Below are 21,792 nucleotides of genomic sequence, written 5' to 3'. Positions count from 1 at the left end.
AATGCTGTTAGTTTATAACCCACATTATTGCATATTGGCAGAAACAGGTTAACTGCTCTAGCAACGATTTTATTGGATTTCTTTAAACGTTTCGAGAGAAAAATGTTTGCAGATTTTTGTTCAGTTGCATCTGTAATCATCAAGGATGATGTTGTGCAACTTTATACACTTTTATTACATTATCTCTTTATTAGTTTAAACAGCAGAGAGTCCTGGTCAAAAGCTGTAATTATTTTCTGACTTCAGCCCCAACCCCCCCCCCGCCGAATTTCTTCTGTTTTTTTGCATTTTTATGCTATGACTCCAGCCTGTGATGCCCTGTGTATTTGTTAGGGTTCATTATCTGGGGGTGTCCTGGCTTTTTTTTTTCCAATTACCTTTTCGTTGGAAAGGATGAAAAACATTATGATCTGACAAAACAAGTCCTTTTCTTAAATTTTACTTTTTTTTAAAGTGTGTACAAAAAAAACAACCCTTTATTCAACCATTTATTTTAACTGTCTGCTGGTAGAGCCTGGAGCAGCTTTAGGTCCCCTTCTCTATCCAGAGTCGCAATCAGACCAAAATATATGCTTATAAAATCATTATTTATATGACCCTTACTAAGGGTAAGTACAAGTAAGTACTTTCTCTTACTGCAAGTATATAAGTTATATAACTTGGAGATTGCGTTTTTCAAGGAGCCTCCAAACCGTTGGTTTTTTGTAGTGACTGGAAACTGTGGATTTTCTCTTTATGTGTAAAAGAAAGAAAAGTTGTTAGTCCCTTTTTTATCCATAATTTGAATCTCCCATTATGGCTGGACGATATAGAAAAAAAGCACATGGATAAAATAGAAATCATATTGATCGATAATTATCAACACATTCAACACATGTATTTTAAGTTCAGCCCAGGCCATTTTATGCTGTTGCCTAGCAACCTATTTTTAGATAAAGACACAAACTCAACCATTTATTGAACCAACTTTATACCAAAACTGCAAGTTTAAAAAAAAAAGGGGGGGGGGGGGGGGGCGGAGCATTCCTGGGTCTGCGTTGTGATTGGCTGAGAGGATGTAATGATGTAATATTAACCTGCAAAAGGAAGGAAAACTTTTATTCTATTGAACTTTTTATTGAGCCTTTTTTCTATCACAGATAAACGTCTATCGATCGATTGTTATTGAATTATTGTCCAGCCGTATCTCCCATCATTTGAGTTGGGTTTGAAATCAGTATCGTATGCACACCATCTAATCCTTTTGTCCTGGCTTTTTAAAACAAAGTCGTTTGATCATCACAAAATTCCTGATAATCTGGGGAAAAAAACTAAATCATTGCTGTAATCCAGACAAAAATCATAAACCCCTGCAGATTGATACTTTCTAGATGTACACCAAATGTGACTAAAAGAATCGGCCGCCTCTCCTTCTCTTCATTAAATATTTAACTCCTCCCCCAAAACAAAGACAAACAGCCTCCAAGCAGCTTATCGTGAGTATTTTCCCTGAAAGAAACACAAAATCCTCAGAACATGTAGAGAGAGAAACAGAAATAAAAAAACCCTAGAGGGGGTTGTTATATAAAATAAACATAAAGCCGACATGTCGAAGCAGCAGATGGAGGAATGTAAACAGTTTTCTGAGCAGGAAGAAGGGCTGCAGTGATTAGATGGAGGTTTCTCTGCTGCTGTTTAATGGTTTTTCTTCCAGCTGACAGATCTGAATACAATCTGGATGCACCTGAAACCTGAATAAATCACTTTAATAACTGTCTGCAGGCATTTAACGAAGCCAGTCACTAAACAAATGTCATAAAAAGGAAGCACTAAGGAGGCCTAGCGTCATGAGTGCTGACAGGTGAGGTGAATAACGCTGGTTTTCCCTTCATTGATGCTTCCTGTCAGTTTTAATTACAATGATTATATACTGAAATGTAATAACACAAAAGATTAATACAAGGGATATATAAAAAATAAAATGAACACAACAATTCCCCTTCATTGCTTTCTCTAGTTTATGGAAATATCTCCCCTTATTTTCGCAGCAGGGTTTAATAAAACATATTTTATTTACGTTATTCATTTTTATTTGTTTCATAGCTTCAGAAGTATCTTATTTAATGGACTGAAAATGTGTCGAAAGAGTTTTGGCCAAACTCCAAAGAACAACAGTAAAAGGTCTTCAGAAAGCCTGTTGTGATTAGGAGGAAAGTATAAGGAAGTAAGTTCTGGGTCAAGATGGACATTAAATCAATCTTTTCTAAGGTGATGTAACTTTTTCATCCTGATGAATCATAAAGTTGTAGGTTTATTTGCCATTTATGACTCCCACCATAGTGTTTTCTATCCAGCAGAAACAAACAAACCGTTTTGGCCTGAAACAGGAAAAATAAACACTTTTATTTTTACATTGTTATTGTTGCCTCATAATTAAAAGCTTGTTGCTTTTGTAGGTTGTAACTTTGTTGGAATATGTCTTTTAAAGTAGATGAGCTGTATTTATTCCAGATTTAACGGCATTTATGGGTCCCAACCCTTCAGAACCAGAGACTTGCAGACAGATGTTTGGTTTGCCCCATATTGCGAACACAGTACGTGTCATTTGGTGTGTGAAGCTGTTATCTAACCACCGGCCGCTTGGATGAACTCAGGATTTCTTAAACTCTGGGTCGGGTCGTGTGCTCTGCTCTCGTAGGTCAGTGCGTGACGGGGAAACGGCACGTATGCAGACCCAGACATCTGCTGAGAAATGTCTCGCTGCAAACACAGCTGTGATGAGTCTGTCTGCTATCTGCTTGTCTTCAGGTGAGCAACGGCTCCTTCACCTGGGGAAACAACCAGCTGACGCTGTCAGACATCAGCATTCGCATCCCCACAGGTACAGCTGCTTTTTTCCCAGACTACAGGTAACATGAGTGAAACTTATTGTTTGAACGAGACGCATTTGTTTTAAAAATATATAATCTATTAAAATGATTAGCAGCTCAGTAGTTTAATATTAAAGTAAATGCAACTGAACACATGGGGTCTATTATTTTGTCACATGTGCAGGCGGTCTTCTGGTAAATTTATGTTTTTAGTTCATATTAGATTCACCGGCTTGATCCTGCATGTAACAAAGTCATAACAGTGGGAAGTGCGTCCTCTTTCATTTACAGTGTAGTAAAGATAAAATCTAATTAAAATAATGAGCTAAAGGATAAACCACAATCACTAGACAAAGATGAACCCAAAATGAAAAAGCGCCGTTAAAACTAAGTACACCCCAAGTAGAAGCCAGCTGATCAAATGCATCGATGAACATCATCAGTGTCAGAACCTGCTGCATCCAGATGTGTGGCAGCAGGTAGAAAGACCTGAGAGATGCTGCCCGTCAGCCAGGGAAGAGTTTTAAGTCAATCTCCAAACCGCCCATCATCCCACCCCCGCATGCATGGAGCTGCTGCAGAGCTCTTTCAATGACCGACTGCTGCATCCTAGATGCTCAAAGGAGTGTTTCCACAGCTCCTTCCTCCCAGCTGCCGCTACACTTTAAAATCTCTGCTGCTCACAAATGACAGAATAGAGAAGAAATATTTTATTTGAATGCTCAAAGTTGAATCCTCATTTGCATTTTATGAGAATATTGAAAATGTTTGAACAGCTTTTATGGGACATTAAATAATTTGATCAATCCTTACAGTTTTGGATTAGGAAATAAATCAGATTATAGGTAAATGTCTCGAAGTTGGATCACTGCTGAGGCCTGAGCCCAGCAATCAGGCTTGCTGTTAGGTTAAGAGTTACTGTGATGGCGCACACTTATCACTGACATACCATGTGTCAGGAAGCTGGGTCGCGGCTAACAGATGTAGCGTGCAGTGTTTCGCTCATCTGAGTCGTCCTCTGGGATGTGACTTCCTTGCAATCCCAGTCATGCTACTACTAAGCAAACAGTCACTCCAGCACTCCCTGCCAAAGTGCTGAGGAGGAAGTAACTGGACTCTGTGAAGGATTCTGTGGTTCTTATCTCTGAAGCCGTCACAGCGAGCCTGGCTCAGAAAGTGTGATCAAGTTCTGCATACGTTTAAATTTAGAGATGGGTAAGAAAGATGCCTTTAGAGGTGGAACATTTCAAGGATGTTTGCAGCAATATCAGTGATCCATTTAGTTGTGCTATTACGCACTGTTTTAAGTTATTTAATGTTTAATAAATAACTCTCAGTCTGTTAGGTATTGTCCGCTGAATATCAGCCCAAACAGCTGATATTAGGACAATAGTTGAAAGCAATGATTCAAGCACTGGCGATCTTTTAACAGCAAACTCTGCACATATAGAATAAATGAGTGACAACTTCTCTTCAAGTTCAAGAATTTATTTACAGAAATAAAATGAACATCCAGAGAACATCACTACAGAATGCTGTTGATCTGAATTACACTATATTTCAATCAACAAATTTTCTCTACTAGACTAGAGAAACCTAACTAAAACTGCTAAGCAAAATTAAGATAAAGATAAACTAAGGAACTATTAACACACAAAAGAAACAAAAAGACAAACAAAATGTTTGAAAACAATCATCACAATAATTCAGTGAATCCTGGTTCACTGCAGATCTAAGTTAAAGAACCAAAGTTCATGGAATGAGGTTAAATTAGCGTAACCCGTTTTGAACATTTGGTATGTGTTTCAACCATTCACAATGCAACTCCTGAGATAAACAAAACATTATTTGATGAAATAACATTTAAAGAATGAAATGCTTAGTAAAATCTGTACCTTTAGGACACTCGATTTTATTAATGCAATTATTTTTCCTGGAAATGATTTAAGGCTTGAATTGGTAATATAGGATTAAAGTTAATAACGACTGACGGGAAATTATGTGTCAGTACACTTCCTGTGGGCAAAGTTTACATTAGCTTGAGTTTAATCCTAACGTTATACAAACACTATTAAATCAACATTAATGTTCCATATTAATGATGTACTAACGCTCATAGCATTATCGAATGATTGCAGAGCAAAAAGAAAACCAGCATTATGTTTAAAATGAACTGTAATTGTCTTTACTACGGCCGTAGCACTAATGTTACCCGGGAAGCTAACAGCGCTAATGCTAGTGGACATTTGCCGCTAATTTAAAAGACTTTTCAGTTCTATTTGGTCGTAATGAGCAGACCGGGCAGCACAAACATTAATAGCCCATTGATGTATAAAACCCTTATGGAACTAAAGTTTGTTGTAACCGTTAAAAAAAACACTCAAACTAAATCAGCAAAGCTTGGTTTCCAGAATGCTAACGGAAGCTAGCCTATAAGTTCCAGGACCTTTTACTTCAGTCACAGCTTTAAACAAAACAGTAAAACCATTTAAAATAAACTATTTGACGGTCTAACTCTGCCAAACCTGTGTCTTGGTGCCTGTAAAAGTCTAACATTTAGAAAAGATAAGATGCTTTTATTTCTCATTATATATACAAAGTACAGACAACTAAATTTCGTAGATCAGATGGAGAGTTAGCCTGAGCTGCTGGGACTGAGCGCGCCGCCACTAGTGGCCAACCTGATGTGGCTTACAATTTAATATCTGATTTTTCCTTATGGTTTAATCACACAACAGTTTATGTTCCAAAAACCACAACATGGTGTGAATTAGTGCCATTTATCCTTTATTTTAGTTGAATTTGTTTATTTTGATATATGTTCCATGCAGACAAAATGCAGGCTACTGTTCTCAGGAAACAGAACAATCTTGCACTTTTAAATAACTTTTAGTAACGTGCTTTTTTTAATCTGTTTCCATCCCAGGCCAGTTGACGATGATCGTAGGTCAGGTGGGATGTGGCAAATCCTCCCTGCTGCTGGCCATGCTTGGTGAGATGCAAGCAGTCGCTGGAATAGTTTACTGGAGCAAGTAAGTCAAGAGAATGACATTTTTGATAATATCCAAGTATAGTTTAGATAAAGTCAAAGCATCTTTTTTAGTCTTCCATTGGAGAAATTGGCATTGCTGCCACACAGCCACCTGAACTGCAACAAAAAATAAGTGTAGGCCTATAATTTAAAAAAGCTGCAGTTCACAGTTGTCTGTTTTTAGAGCATTTATTATTATTCTCTGGCTAGCTAGCTCAACCCTAACGCTAACTTTGCTAACAATAAGTGTAGCTTCTGTTGAAATGTTTTGTGCTTTGCAAACAGAAACCGGAATGTGAAAAGAAAGTGCGTACATATTCACTAAATAATAGCTCTGAGTACCTTTCCTGAATGTACAACATGAACAAAAGTCATAAATTTCCACAATCTAGCCAATACAGGAATCAAAAATGTCTACTTGTTAGGTCATTATTTTACAAATTCCTTTTCTAAACTAAATAAAAGAGCAATAACTGTTATTTTTCATGATTCACTGGTAAATCCATGGAAAGTACAGTTGGGTTTTAAAAAGCTGGAACCAAAAGTTACACTTCGGTCGCCTGTTTTTAGGATATTTTTTTGGTCGTTAATTGGCTTGTCAACTGTCCCGTTTTAATTGGGATGTCCCGTATTTGAGCCAAAATGATGTGTCACGTTTTTGATAGGTTTTGTCCCATTTTTTTTTTTACTGCAGCCTGCTATTTGTACATACAAACACTAGTTGGCACTCCACGCCTTACTTTCCTAGACTTGTATGAGGAAGTCGTATTGAAGCAGCTCATGCCGAGTAGGTGCCGAGTTTGCAACCCCCAGTGGTTAGCCAAGGCTAGCTACGAATGCTAACTTTTTCAACAGAAAACGTGGCTAGCCTAGCTATGTTGGAATACATTTGTTCTGTTTTTTTTTAAAGATGAAAGATGGCGGGTCCATCAGTAAAAAAAAAATTATAAAAAAATAGCACATTAAGCACAAAGTAGAAAAATACCATTTTGGGTTAGCAACACAGTTTTAGCAAGCTAACCAATGGTGCTAACTATGCAGTGTACCTTACATCTAAGATTAGCAATGCTTCAAGAAATTAATTAAAATTCTTGAATTATTACCTCTGGTTCCTTTTACTACCTTCACTAACGGATCTGAGAAGTGCAATATAAAAAATGTATACTTCAAATATTTTTGGACTTCTCCTTTTGGTTGCTGTCAAATTAGGCTAGCTACCAATGCTAACAGTGTTAATGAAAAAATGTGTTATTCCCAAATTATTACATTCAGCAGCAAAGAAGGCACAAAATGACACTTCACTTTACACCTTAATGATGTGAAATATTGTTATTAAAGCCTAATTTATACAGGTAGTCTTATCGAAACATAAGTTCTCATTTACAAGAGAGACCTGAAATAGCTTTTGTACTAAACTAAACAGTGGCAGTTTGTTTTATTGCTTATTTCTCTGCATCAAGTGAATAAGTAGCAGTGAAACTCAAAGCTATTTCACACAGCTAACTGATTTTGTTCAATATCTAGACTAGTTAGCTAGTTTAGCTAGCTGCTAATGTTAACAGTACTAATAGTAAATGTGGCATTATTGCTGTTTCTCATTCTCTATACTAAAGGTAGAGTACAGACAAAAAATAATCCACAAATACATACCCCACCTAATAGGAGAACAAAAATATGTTTTTGGGACATAGGTAGAAGAGTAAAAACAGTGGATTACAATATTAAAAATGTAAAAGAAATAATCAGACTTACTGCAAAATGACACCAAGTAAATCAGTATTGCAATAAAGACTTACTTTAATATCAGGATAACCTACTTAGGGTGATATGATGGGAAGTTAATTATATGCTGACGAGTCACAGTGACCATAATTAAAGAAATGGCTCAATTATGTCTGAATTAAACTGTTATGGTCTGAATTAGAAGACAAAGCCATCTTCCTAGGACGCTTAAAAATGTGCTTAAATCCTAACCTCTAACTCACATCTTGATATTCAAGAGCTGCACGCTAACATTTCTGTAGATGTTTGGCTGTGTTTCTGTGTCTATGTTTCTGTGTCTATGTTTTCACTTTATTTCCTGCCTTCATGCCATATCAGGCTGCCTGATTGTGAGATGGCCCACGAAGGGAGCATCAGGTATTTCATTTCTGTCCGTGGTGTGTTCATCGTGAAACATTATCACGTAACGCAGTAAATAATATTCCTGCTAGGTTACCTTTCTCTGTCGGAGAACGTCAGACAGTAGCCTCAGCTTCTTTACCTTTATCGTTTAAACTCTTTTCCTCAAACTCAAAAGTAATCCTGAATAAATGTGAGAGCTGATATGAAGGAAACTATTATTCAGCTATCATTTTTGTTTAATTTGCAGCAAATAAGCATGCACAAACACACAAAATACAAGCAGATTACTCATTTATATTATGATTCCTGCACTGGTAATATTCACAAGTCATGATGATTAATAATCCCCCAGTAAATACTTTATTCATTCATTATATTAATTATCAGCTTCAAAACTTGACAACTAAAGTAAATAAAACAACAAAGACTACAGATGGAAAAAATCTGTCCAGAATTATTGTTTGTTCTTCTAAGTTATTTCTGTTTGTCCTTTAAATCCCAGAGGCCCTTAAATATGAGACCTCATTGTCAGAGAAGCCAAAAAAAAAAACATTATCACAGACAGACAGGCAACGACTGCATCACTGACACGGCTCTTCTTTCCTGGGTGGGAAAGTTAATGTAATAAACAGCCGGTTGGCTAATTACTTATAATCCCTGTCTGCAGTTTGACATGCAAGCATTTCTTTTTGTGTTTAGGGCCATGCTTTTCTCCGTCTGTGCAGCCAAACACTGCTTTGTCTGTTTTGCACGTTTCCAAATGCAAAGAATTGAGTAGAAGGTCAATTCTGACTAAGATACTGATTTTGACAGTTGGTCAGAGATTGAGGACTCTGAGGAGGACATCGGGAGGTACATGCTCTTCTGGTCGTCTCCGGCTTTTTGGTGTTAGATATCAAGTGACCCGTTTGACCCGCTGTCCGCCTCTCCTGCTTTTCCTCTCATCAGTTCTAACCTCGTCTATTTTTGTGCCTCTTAGAAAAGAGGATGCTGGTTTGAACTTGCTGATGGACGCATATGCATGTGCAACATTGGTTTATTTGACATGAAGTTTACTAAAACTTCTATGCAGCAGAACTGTCCATGTTTTATTTTTTTTTTACGTTGATGCATTCATGAAGAAAATGCTTTAAAAAGGTGAAACATGCAGCTAAAGTCCAGAAGACTTTTAGATTTGACTCTGCTTCAACCCGCCTAAATTTCTCCAAAGACGACACAATCCACCCAGTTGATTTAGGCGTGTTGGACCAGAGATAAATCTAAAAGTTGCAGGACGGCGACCATCGAGAACTGAGGTTCTGACACCCGGGTGAAAGGTCCGATCCCATCAGCAGATTCTGCTGCTTAGTTGCCGTCACCATCTTCGTGCTTGTGTTCAGGAGGAACTCCTGCCTTCAGACTGTTTTATCTCCTCAATCAGCTGCTGGTTTCCCATGAGAATGCCCTCAGTTTTGTGCCATGTGAACCTGGAGTGGATTGTGTTTTTAATGCTGGGAGTCATCACTCTGCTGGACAAAACTCTAACCCACCAATGTCTGACGTGTGTAGCTCTTTCTATGCCTCAGTAGAGACCATCCTCCAGCCTGCAATCAGAAAAGGTAGGGATGGTATGGAAAATGATCTGTATGACTGCTGGAAATGTAAAATTCTGTGATGCCACATTTAAAACGTTACCTTCTAGATAAAGAACTAGTTTAGCCTTTTAAAACCCTTTACAACGCCTCCAACTCTGCGCATTAGTCGTGTGTTGGGGAGTTTTAGGAGCCGAACGCAGACCGAGTCGTAGTAAAGTTTATTTATTGAAGCGTACTCACAGAGGGAGACGGTTAGGGAGCTCTCCGTTGAGACATAGAAGACTGCGACAGGGGAATTTGACCGCCTGGACTGAGCAAGAGATTACAAGCAGAGCCCAGGGGAAATTCATTTATCAAAATAAACGCAGGGAAACACGGGACCTTATGGTACTAAAACTGAGGAAAAGCAAAGAAACCATGATATTTCAGACTGAAATATCACATTTGCACCAGGATGTTCCTCACAAATTGCTAAATCTTTTTCATACGATTCAGTCGGTTCCTCCAGCTTCATATCCAGCCTTGCAATGAAGGAGGAAAAGCCGTGAGGTTGGAGGTTCCAAGTAAGAACAATGTCACACGCAAACCATCGTATCATTTTGCACGTTCATTGCCATCTGGTGCTTGCACACATTTTAGAAAGTACCATCCACAGAATCCACAATCTGCCTGTTTTTCCTCCTGATTGCTTAAAGCTCATCCTGGACAAGAACCTTTTTGCCTTTTTTGTCCAGAAAATACAGTGCAGGTGTAGCAGATAAAAATCAACATTACAAATTTATCCTGCTAAATGGGAGAACAGCACCACCTGCTGTTTGCTCTGTAACTGCAGTCAGTGGAGTTAGTAGCAAAGGATTCTGGGTAATCCTCAGCGCAACAGCTTCACTGCGTCAGGTGATGTAGCTATGGATGCTTGTGGATGAATAATATTAATAAACTCCTGAAAGAGTTGATATTATCTTGGCCATATTTTCAGCTCGTCTATATTGTGGATTTAATTGATGAGTTTCACGGCTAGCTGACAGTAACATCTTTTCGGAGAGAAAACCTTTTTGCTCCATTTTGTTGGGATGAGGGACGTTGACATCTTCTAATTCTCCAAAGGCGGCGCAATAGAAAACATTTGAGAACCACTGGCCTAAAATTATTTACACCCCTCATTTTTAAATTTTCTTCCTATGTTTTCATGGGACAACATTGAAGCTATGACTCTGACACGATGTAAAGAAGTCGGTGTACAGCAGTGGTGTGCAAACATTATTCCACTTGAGCCAAAAGGAGACAAAATGTGGTTTTTAAAGGAAAAAAAAACTTTATACAATATTTTAATGAAACAAATAAAATAGTGATTCTTGTGGAGAGAGGATTTTTAAATGTATGTTGATCCAAAACATACAAACAAGAGCAGGAATTGGGTCACTTTGTGAAAACGTTAATTAACGCCCATCAATGTAAACCTTCTGGAATTCGATCCAAATTCAATTGAAGATGATACTGAATTTGCAGATAACTTTAAATTGGGATGAATTACTGTTTGGTACTTTGTATCCCATAGATGAGGATAAAAATACTAAATGTTTGTTGGCCATGCTGAGCCTGGTGGCAGGAAAACCCATCACCAGAAAATGGCTAAGTCCTGTAACCCCAAACCTAGATAATTGGTACAATCTTATTTAATTTTTTACCGTGGAATGAATCCCATTTCAAAACAGACAATTTCAATAAAATCTGGGAGAAATGGAGAATATATATTTTGTCTAGAAAGGATAGAATATCCTTTCTAGACAGACGGACGGACGAACAAAAAACGTTTAATGAATTAATTAAATGCTGTTTGGTGCCTCCAGGTCTTTCTTTGTGTAAAAAATATTTGGATTTTTTTATCCCGTTTACTGTGACGTTAAAGAGAACGCACAAAGAATGATTATTAAGAGACGGATTCTTTTTGTTTGTTTCATTTAACAATCTCCATTTTATAAATTTAGTAGAAATTATGCCCTAATAATAATATCGTCTTGGCTGTGTTACCGAATATTTACCGTATTGAAGCAGTCGGTTTAGGCGTGTATAACCGTGAATTAGCCGCCTGCTGGAATCACAGCCATTAATGTCTGAAGCGTCACGGAGGAGCACTCCAGGGGCAACCCGGGTGAAATCCAGGCCCAAGGGACTTAAGGCAGCGCTGCAACACAAAATATGGACACACAGTTTGTGCATTTTCACTCACTTTTGTTGCCAGTGGTCCAGGCGTTGATGGTTATTTTGAGGGAAAAGCAACTTTATGCTGCTACACATCTGTACACCGACTTCTTTACCTTTATTGCTTTGTGACCAAATCAGGTTACCTCTGCTGTCTTTTTGTTTTTATTTCCATTTCCCATACCTTCCCAGGGAGCGCCTACTCAAGCTGTGATGATTTAACTCTTTAAATGTTAAGTTTATTCTAACAAAGTCTTGCTTAATCACATTTGAATAATTTTCGATCTGGCATCAAATAACGTTTTATATATCAAGCTGCCGTGATTTCTGAGTTTTTGTTACTTCAGTCAGCATTCAGTCGAGACTCCCAGCAGCTGTTTCCATGTGTTGGCCTTGCTGGTTTACATGTTTTATTTCCCGCAGGTCGTCTGTAACGCTCTCCATCCTCCATATTTATCCCTCATATCTGGTGAAGTGTCTTGTTATGGTGTGTGATGTGGTTTTTGCCATTTCTGCTCGGATGCTGCTTTCATAAAGCTGCTCAGAGCTGGACTGCTGATCCCAAAACGACTGCATTGTCGCACTGATCCGTGTTGGGAAATTAAGAAAAATTATACGATGCACCAGTATGACTGGAAGCAAGACAGCCCACAGCATGACGCTCCCACTGCCGTGCTTGGTGCAGGGTTCTGAGGTTAGAAATTCGCTGCATTGGGACCCAACCCAGGTCTCACTAGAGCGGATAAATAGCAACTTAAATCTCTTTATGTATGAAAATGCCTCCAGTTTCATCCATAAATGCAACACAGATGAATCAGAAGCAGATTTTTGACTTGCAGAGATGGGAGGAAGACGCCGGTCTCTGCAAACCAAAGACGATGAAGAGACTGGGGAACGCCTCAGCGCTCGACTGTCAGGCGACCCAGTCCCAAACAAATGTTCAGCTTTTCTGAGATTGTTTTATAGATTTTCTTATATTTTGCTGCTTTTTAAATTCCCGATGTCAAAGGAGAATTTGTGATTCAAAGCCGTGAGATTTTTTGTCAAATATATTTAATTTCTTCTCCTGCGGGACTGAAATGAAACATTTAGTGGACAAACCTTTACTGAGTAGCAGGCAGGTCAGTGAAGGCGGGATTTTAACCAGCCTGACCTAGACTGCATTGTTCTGGGTGATCAGCTGCTGCAAAAAGAAACTATAGTTCAGATCAGATCAGATCAGAGATACTTTAATAATCCCAGCCGTGATCAGGGACCAGAACCCGGCCGGCTCGGCTCGCCTGCAGCAGGACCATCGCTCTCCTGACTGTAATGAGGCTTCACCAGGACAGAACATCAGCAGCCCCTCTCTCTGAAGCTCTATGAATACAGAACATGTAGTTCTAAACCTGACATCTTGCCTCCATCTCCCATAATGCCTGCAGCAAGAACAGGAACTCTGTAGCCTACGCCGCTCAGAAGTCCTGGCTGCTTAACGCCACGGTGGAGGACAACATCACCTTCGGCAGTCCCTTCAACAAACAGAGGTAAATAATCAGAATATGATGGGTTTAAGCCCAGTTTAACGATTATTCTAAGAATAACCAACATAGACGGGAACTAATGGATGGGAAATGAGTTCTCTAGAGATTTCTGTCTGCTTCATAATCAGTTCAGCTTTGTTTTAATGTCTGTAATCATGTGAACAGCAGGGACTGGTCTTAAACATCTTTAATAGTCTTTAACTTCTGTTCTTTCAGTTTGGGGCGAGAGTTCCTGCCTCTCAGGTTCTCCATCTGAACATCTAATGTTCTCTAGATGCAGCTCACACACAGAGCTGAGCGAATCTGTTCAGGAGAGAAAGCAGGAAAGTCTCGATTATTCAAACTGCTTCACTCGATTGGTTTTCGTTTTTCTTTTTTTTTTAAGCTTTTTTAAGCCGTTTTGAACCATTTTGGACGGTCGTCATCCAAGTTGCAGTCGGAGCGATCTCAGTTTAGAGATTCAGGGCGGAGGTTTAATGGCGGTTACTCAGTGTTCCTCCTGTTAGAACCACACACCGACCTATTTAACGGGGCTTTACGTGATAAAATAAAATAACACATGGGTTTTAAACGTATTTTCAGACGTTGAGGTCTTCATCACCTCAATCTCAGAGACATTTCCGTCTCCACCGACTCGCCTTTTTGTTCTTTTTACCTCCAGCTCAGTGAGGGGCCTGTGAACACCAGTTTTAAAGTCTTACCTTAGATTCAGGTTTGGACTTTGACTAGGCCGTTTTAACAGAAAGGTGAACCCCTGCCCTACTCTCTAGTGTTTTACTTAAAGACTACGCATGTTATGCCTGGTTCACACAGCGAGATCTTAAAACTGTCGGCAGAGTCTATAAACCTGAGAGACTCCACACATAAAGACAATAATAACAACAGCTTTACTTAAACAGTGGGGTGTCCAGTCAAACGGCAACACGACACACGCTTTTTGTTTCAAGTTGCTTAAGTTTTAAACCATTTTCTAAAGGAACATGTTTTCAAGCGTAACCTTAAAGTTAAGCCTTTAGGACCAGAGTTGGGTTTCGGTGTGATACTAGACGGTGGGATTGAACTGAACTAGTTCCTCTTCCTGATAATCTGCCGGCGCTGTGGTTTCTGACCCGCTGTTGGGTTCCTGCGTCGTTTAGGTACAAAGCCGTGATTGACGCCTGCTCTCTTCAGCCGGACATCGACCTGCTGCCGTTCGGAGATCAAACTGAGATTGGGGAGAGGGTTAGTGTGTTTAATGTTTAGCATTATGACACGGAGGAGCGCTGCTGCTCCGGTTTGTCTCACCTGATGCTTCGTTTCAGGGGATCAACCTTAGTGGGGGTCAGAGGCAGAGGATCTGTGTGGCCAGAGCTTTGTACCAGAACACAAACATCGTCTTCTTGGTAAGTTAACGTCTCTAATCAGGGATTTATACACAATGATGTGCTGCAGTCTGCTTATCTAAATGTATAGGTTTGCTCCTAAAGCATCAATAATAAATCTATACTATGTCAACTTTGATATGAAAACTATGGAAGAAAAACATGAGATTCCAGTCCTGGTTTGATTTGTTGCTGGTGTTGATCAGCAGTTCTTCAGGTTCTTTGAAAGTCTTTCCGTTTTTATTGGACTTTATTATACCTCCAGTCATTTCAGTCCCGGACAGTAAAAGCACTTCCAAAAAAAGTAAAAAACTAAGCAACTGGACTTGTTTTCCGTAGTTGAAGACTACGAGTTTCTCTTCCTCTCCAGGAAGCTTTCTCAATTCAAAAAGTCTGGAGTAATGTGGAGTACCAAGCTTTATACTACTGCCTAACAAAGGCCTGTAATGGCTTAGATAACATGCAAATTCAACAGAAACAGGTCCACCCCTTAGTAATGGGCGGTCGTTAAAGCCGTTAAGCCAGCAGATTGGACCGAAACTGGTCCACTCCTCTGTAACGAGGAGTCGTTAGGGTTGTTATTGGCCTGTCTTAAAGGAACAATGTTTTGATCACCAGAAAGAGGGTGAGAGTTAAGGTGATGATTGGCTGGAATTAATCCTATAGCTGTGTTGTAAGTTTTTGAGAGCCATCTACTAGTCTCTGACATCGGATCAGGATTCGGGCTTTGACTAGGCCCAGGGCTTTCCATTTCTTACCTCCCGTCTACTACCTGGTGTGACGGATCACCCTCAGAATCTGGAGAGCCGATAATTGAGCCGACACAAGAGTTAAACGTCTAAAGAGTTTATTGACTAGGCAAAAGGGTAATCCGGGGTCCAGCGAGAGAATCAGTAACACGCCGTGCAGAGGTTTCCAAACGGGCCAGAGGCAGGACGCAGGTTCGGGGTCCAGGCTTGGGTCGGTACCGATGATAATAAGATTCCAGACGGGCAGAGGCAGGCAGGAGGAACAGGAACGAGATCAATCAAGGAACGCTGGATGCTTTACTCACTCCACGGCGTTCAAGAATCTGGCGCTTACACACTGGAAGAGTCAGGAATTCCTAGTCCTCCGTTCTGGAGCTCAGATAACTCGGGTTTGACTCGTCTGACTTTATCCCAGGCGTCCTGGCCTTGGCTTTGTTCTCTCTGGCAAACAAGCCGATACCTTTTTCCTTTTCTTAGACACATCCCATCTCAACAGAGACTCGCTGACCTGCATGTTTTAGATGTTTTCCTGCTTTAACACCTGATTGTGGTTGAGGAAAAGCTTCTTAATCAGCCAACACTTGAAATCAGGCATGCTGAATCAGGAAAACATGTAAATTAACATTATCAGAGATCAGGTGACAGGGGCAACAGGTTCAGGAGAGAAACCCAGAAAACACCCAAAGAAATCTGACAGAAAGCATTAGTTTAGGGTTTACACATTAATGCAGCCACATCATTTTACTTTATTTTCCCCTGAAACGTTCAGTCAGTGTGTTTTAATTGAGTTGTGCAGGTTTTAGGTCACATTGAAGAGGGAACAAGACTCTAAATGATTTATCTTAAATTAAGACACCCATTAACAGGGGTGTGTAAACTTTTAGCTGATTCAGAACCATCTGTCATCCTGAAGCTTTTTGCTTCTACTCCTAATTGAATTGTTTAATTTCCTGTTGCTTTACATCCTTATCAAGCAAATATTCCAGATTAACACCCATCTCTGTCATTGTTTTGCACCCTCCTGACACAATGTCTGCAGCTGCTAATTTCCTAAAAGCCGTCAATGCTAAATGTTTTCTTTGACATCGTTTAAATGCGTCGGGACATATCTGATCTTACGTCACACACCCTCGTCGTCATGTGTGGAAAAACACGGCCGCCACCCACCCACACAGATGATGACTTTCTGGTGTGGCTGAATTTTTACTTATCCAAACAGAGTCGGGTGCCAGACATAAATGAGAATAACTCACGGCCCGTGTAAATATAAACCAGGGGAAATACTGCAGGAAAGCTGTTTTTACTGTTTTCTCAAAGGGTTACTGATTGCTGAGATCTGATTCATTCATGCCTTGTGGATTTGTTCTCAAACTGATTTTCACCTCAAACAGGACGACCCCTTTTCAGCGCTGGACATCCACCTGAGCGATCACCTGATGCAGGAGGGGATCCTCAAGTTTCTGCAGGACGACAAGCGAACGGTGGTCCTGGTCACCCACAAACTGCAGTATCTGATACACGCGGACTGGGTAAGGCCTGAACCTGCTGCTTCCCAGCATCCCATTCCCCTTCTAAAGCAGGACACCAGGAAATGGTTCAAACCTCAACAACACAAAAACAGATCATGGATTCAGAAAAGCTGAATGTGAGCAATGTAAGGGATTTAAGAGTAAAAATAACAACCAGGCACTTCTACCTAGAGCTCCTAATTAACTAATGATTAGTTCTGGCAGTTCCGGCTCTACTTTTATTCGGGCTCTCGTTCTTTCATTCATGGGCCAGACCTCGTGAGGTGAGGGTTGGAACGTAGACGGCCCGGTAAATCAAGAGCTTTGCTTTCTAGCTCAGCTCTCGCTGCACCACAGCTAACCGGATCAGAAGACGGCCCGGTCCGTCGGTCCATCTCTATCTGTGAACACAAAGATCTTTAAACTCTTGTGCTTCAGGAACAGACTGAGCCCCAGCCCAGCGGCAGTGGTCTCAGACTTAGAGGAGACGCGGCTGTGACTAAGTGGAGATCTTTGACCTGGATGCACAGCTCCTTGTTAGGAGAACAGTGTGATGATAGAGGGTTGATGATTCAGGCTTGCCTTGCAGCCACTAGACCCGGCACCGTGCAGTCACTGAGTGGATCACTGCAAAAACGGATCTAAAAATAAGTCAAATGTTCTTAAAATTTGTGTTTGTGTCCTAGATTTGAGCAGGTAAATCATATTATCTCAGAATCAGAAATACTTTAATGATCCCAGAGGGAAATTACTGTTTCAGTACAACCGCCATCGGGGAAACGATTTACTGAGGCCATGCTGCCAAGGACACTGGTGCCCACAGGGCGCTGCCATTGGTCAATGGAATGAATATTTTGACTCCTAAAATAAGATAATTAGACATCCTGCTCTTAAAATAGGAACAACTCATCTCCATTTTCTTATTTCAAGTGCAAAAGTCTTATTCCATTGGCTGATCATATTATTTACATGCTCAAATCAAGGACAGATACACCCATTTTAAGAATATTACTTATTTTTAGTTCCGTTTTTGCAGTGATCACAATCTCCGCCGTTTAGCAAAGTAAGTCAGAGTCAGCCATGAGTCCTGACTGACAGCTGAGGCTTCAGTCATCCCAGCGCAGCAGCTACTCCACACCAGACGCTTCAGCTGCTGCTGTGATGGACGTCTTCAATTTTTGTTTAACATTTAACATTCTGGCCTAGTTTTTACACCCACAGCATGGCCTTCATCCTCCTTGTTGTTTGTGTCCAGATCATAGCGATGAAGGACGGCTCCGTTCTCAGGGAGGGAACCCTGAAGGACATCCAGACTCATGACACCGAGCTTTACGACCACTGGAAAACTCTGATGAACAGGCAGGACCAGGAGCTGGAGAAGGTAGCGTCAGCGTTTCAGCTCCTTCACTGCATTCATTTCACGTCAGCGCTGACGTGTCTGGAGGTTTGGTTTTCATCTGGTGCCGATGGATCTGCAGGACATTCAGCAGGACAGTCAGACAACACTGGAGAGGAAGACGCTGAGGAGAGCTTTCTACTCCAGAGAGCCCAAGAATCAGATGGATGATGAGGATGAAGGTAAGAAACTGCCTCGTGCTAAATTCTTTATTCTCATTGTAGTTTTTCAGCTAACCTTGAATTTATTCTTCCAGAGGAGGAAGAGGAGGAAGAAGACGATGATAATTTTTCCACCACCACCAGCAGAAGATCTAAGATCCCGTGGAAGGTGACCATGTCTATATGATCAAGAATGAACTGTAGATCCTATCAGAGATGGCAGGACTCGAGACGCACTTTAGTCGCAAAAATAGACTGAAAGGTTTGGGTCTAAAGACTCAAACTTGACTTGGACTCGTGGTCTGAGACCTGATTCTTAGTCCCAGTTTTTATCTCCTGCATGAAGAGCCGAAGGAATGTGGTCTGTGAGCCACAGACTGCAGCTGCTGCAGGTTTTACTGTGAAAGGATGAGTTGATTATCAGCCAGTCATGTTGGTGGATTATTATGGGATGTTAATAATGTTCATGTTAGCTGTTGCTTCATAGTAATGACCACAGAAATGTCTCTCCAAATGAACATTGTATTAAATGACTTTGGATCATTTCAGAACAAAATAATTGTAATTTTCCTCTGGCTATGCCAGCTGCTACATTTCAAGGACACTTCCTGCTGAAAATATCAAAATAAAAGCACTTCCTGTTCCGTTGAGAAGTTCCACACACATTGATTTACTTCCTACACTTTATTTTTATTATATTGTAATTCATTTATATTGACTTGGACTTGTCCCTCAAAGACTCGAGACATGACTTGCATGTCTGTCAAGCTTCATTCAGCGTCTGTCCTTTTGTGTCTTCAGATGTGCTGGTGTTACCTTTCCTCTGGTGGCTTCTTCATGGTCTTCCTGATGGTTTCTTCCAAACTCCTCAAACATTCGGTCATTGTTGCCATCGATTACTGCTTGGCTCTCCTGACCTCCACCACAACCAATCACACAGGATCAGACACACAGAATGGGACCAGCCTGATCTACAGTGGCAACTCCACAGACTCGACTGAAGCTCCTCCACAACCCGAGGTGAGAACGTTTGATTTAATATCTGCTGCTCCCAACCAAACCATCATGATTCCTTTAGACTTCTCAGAGTGAGAAGATGACCTTTTGGAAATCCTTCATGTCCTGATCAGTGGATCTCAAGGCATTTTAAGGTCTTGCAGATCTTCCAAGCCTAACCCTCCAAGTATTGTTTTCTGACTTGTGATGGCATATTGTCCAGGGTGTGCTTAAAAGCTGGGACGGAAGGACAACAGAAAAACTGACTGGCTTAGTAAAAGCTAATGAACAGCATGTTCGATATGTAATTTACCGCAAAATATACAGTTTTATTATACTTTTTTGTTTTTCAATAAACTTTAGCTTACATTTTACACCACAACAAAAAATATCCACAAATATTTCCACTTAAAGCGAATTTCCCTGAAGTTTCCCCAAGTCCTTTTTTGAATAACTGCGCATGCACAAGACTCTCTTACCTTCTCTTCCGCTCTTCAGGGGAATCGCGTGAAAAAATCTCCCAGAACCGCTCTGGTCTTTATTTCTTTCTACTGAGACCTTCCTCTTCTTCTCCTAAACATGAACGCGGTTTGCTTCATGTGACTCTCAGATTTTTTCGATGTCGATGGTGTGAGCAGCGGAGCTACAATGAACGGCTAACCACAGACATATATACGTAGACGCGTCATAGGGCGCAGGTTCGCACGTCACCGCCATGTTGTATGTGGCAGAAAAAAGTTGAGTTCTGTTATTGTGAACGTGGATCAGAGAAGATGCCTCATTCCTGTGCTGCAATAAATACACACACACACATATACACACACACACACACACACACACACACACATATATATATATATATATATATATATATATATATATATATATATATATATATATATATATATATATATATATATATATATATATATACATTTGTGTGTATGTGTTATGAATATATCTAAACATTGTGGTCTTCATTATTTCATAAAACCGTGTCACATGTGAACCTTTAGGAACAGACTTTTTGGGGGAGTATTAAAGAGGTAAAATTAATAATATGAGAAAAAAAAAGTCCTAGGTCAATAAAGTAAAAATAAACAAGAAAACACAAAAGTGATATTGTTATGATAAAAACGTCACATTATGAGAATTAAGGGGGAACATTTCCAGAATAATCACAGTTTGCAGAATTATTTCACTCCTAGAGTAATAGGGTCAGGTTAGATTATTTAAAATATTTTTATTCTTTAGGAGAATAAATTCAGGAGAATGAAGCTAAAGGGATACAAAAATAAACTTGTAATATTAAAAAAAAATACTACGAATACAAAGTATATTCAGAGATTAAAGTCCCTCTGATACTGTTTAAGTGACTGAGTAACTGCAGATTTGCCACATTTAAGATGGCGGACGCTCTGATGCATCGCAGCATAGGCAGATCCCGCCCAATGACGCGTCTACTCTTATATTATGTCTATGCGGCTAACAACGTAGCTAACTGCTAAGCTAACCGCTAACCTAGCCACTAAGCTAACCGGATACATAAAACACTCAAACTAAATAGCTTCAAACTGTATCTTAAAATAAGAAAAACGTCCTTCAAAAGGCTGAGTATCAATGTTCTCATCACATGCATCTGATCTGTTATGGAAGTATGTTTATTAAAGTTTACAGAAAAATTCAATAGCTATTTTCCTCTATTTTTAATGTTTGTATTACTTCAATTGCTCAGTATTGGTAAAATCAGTTATTCATATAAAAGCAAATAAACATTAAACTAGACATTTTATTGGTGTTTTTAAAGTGAAATGTTTCTAACAGAGAACTGTCACTAATTGTCATTTATTGTATGAAATCTTGGTGTGTTTTGTGACCCTGCAGCAGGACCTTTACTACCTGCACGTTTTTTTCGTCCTGTGTGCGGCTGGAATCATCTTATGCCTCATCACTTCCCTCTCTGTGGAGTTTCTGGGTCTTTCTGCAGCCACCAACCTGCACCACAACCTGCTCAACAAGATCATCCACGCTCCCATCAGGTAAACCGATGGTGCTCTCCTCCAGTCCTCCAGACCCTGCAGCTTTTAAGGATGCAGGGTCTGGAGGACTGGGCTGGGGGATACCTGAGGTAAACCATTAAAAGCAGCTAGACCTTCAGTTCACAGACCGTAACTGGTAAATACATGCATGTATCGACAAGCCAGGTTAATAAATTATGTATATGGTTCTGAGTTTGTAATATTTGTCAGTAACTGCAGTTTTATGGACACTTAATGAATCCATATTCATTGAGTTTACTATTAAGGCACAACTGACACAAG

General features: G+C 40.0%; 1 protein-coding gene across 8 annotated transcripts in view; it reads left to right on the top strand.

The window, feature by feature from the left end:
• abcc9 (ATP-binding cassette, sub-family C (CFTR/MRP), member 9) overlaps positions 1–21,792 on the top strand; it is a 63,082-nt gene that overhangs the window by 19,163 nt on the left and 22,127 nt on the right. For 4 of the 8 annotated variants that reach the window (XR_004933153.1, XR_004933154.1, XR_002429031.2 and 1 more), the window contains 13 exons: positions 2,788–2,860; positions 5,776–5,881; positions 7,981–8,019; positions 8,818–8,856; positions 13,202–13,303; positions 14,437–14,521; positions 14,602–14,682; positions 16,802–16,939; positions 18,174–18,299; positions 18,397–18,496; positions 18,571–18,644; positions 19,277–19,495; positions 21,356–21,510. Coding sequence is in view for 2 of the 8 variants with exons in the window: in XM_036149243.1 (XP_036005136.1) it covers positions 2,788–2,860; positions 5,776–5,881; positions 7,981–8,019; positions 8,818–8,856; positions 13,202–13,303; positions 14,437–14,521; positions 14,602–14,682; positions 16,802–16,939; positions 18,174–18,299; positions 18,397–18,496; positions 18,571–18,644; positions 19,277–19,495; positions 21,356–21,510 (1,337 nt within the window). In the remaining 6 variants the exon portion in view is untranslated. The remainder of the gene's footprint in view (positions 1–2,787; positions 2,861–5,775; positions 5,882–7,980; positions 8,020–8,817; positions 8,857–13,201; positions 13,304–14,436; positions 14,522–14,601; positions 14,683–16,801; positions 16,940–18,173; positions 18,300–18,396; positions 18,497–18,570; positions 18,645–19,276; positions 19,496–21,355; positions 21,511–21,792) is intronic. The other 4 variants (XR_004933156.1, XM_036149244.1, XR_004933155.1 and 1 more) reach the window with 3 other exon arrangements.

This window comes from Fundulus heteroclitus, chromosome 17, assembly GCF_011125445.2.
Source record: "Fundulus heteroclitus isolate FHET01 chromosome 17, MU-UCD_Fhet_4.1, whole genome shotgun sequence".
NCBI classification, from domain to species: Eukaryota; Metazoa; Chordata; class Actinopteri; order Cyprinodontiformes; family Fundulidae; genus Fundulus; species Fundulus heteroclitus.
Note: the sequence above shows the minus strand (reverse complement) of the source record. Positions and strands in the feature narration are given on the sequence as shown.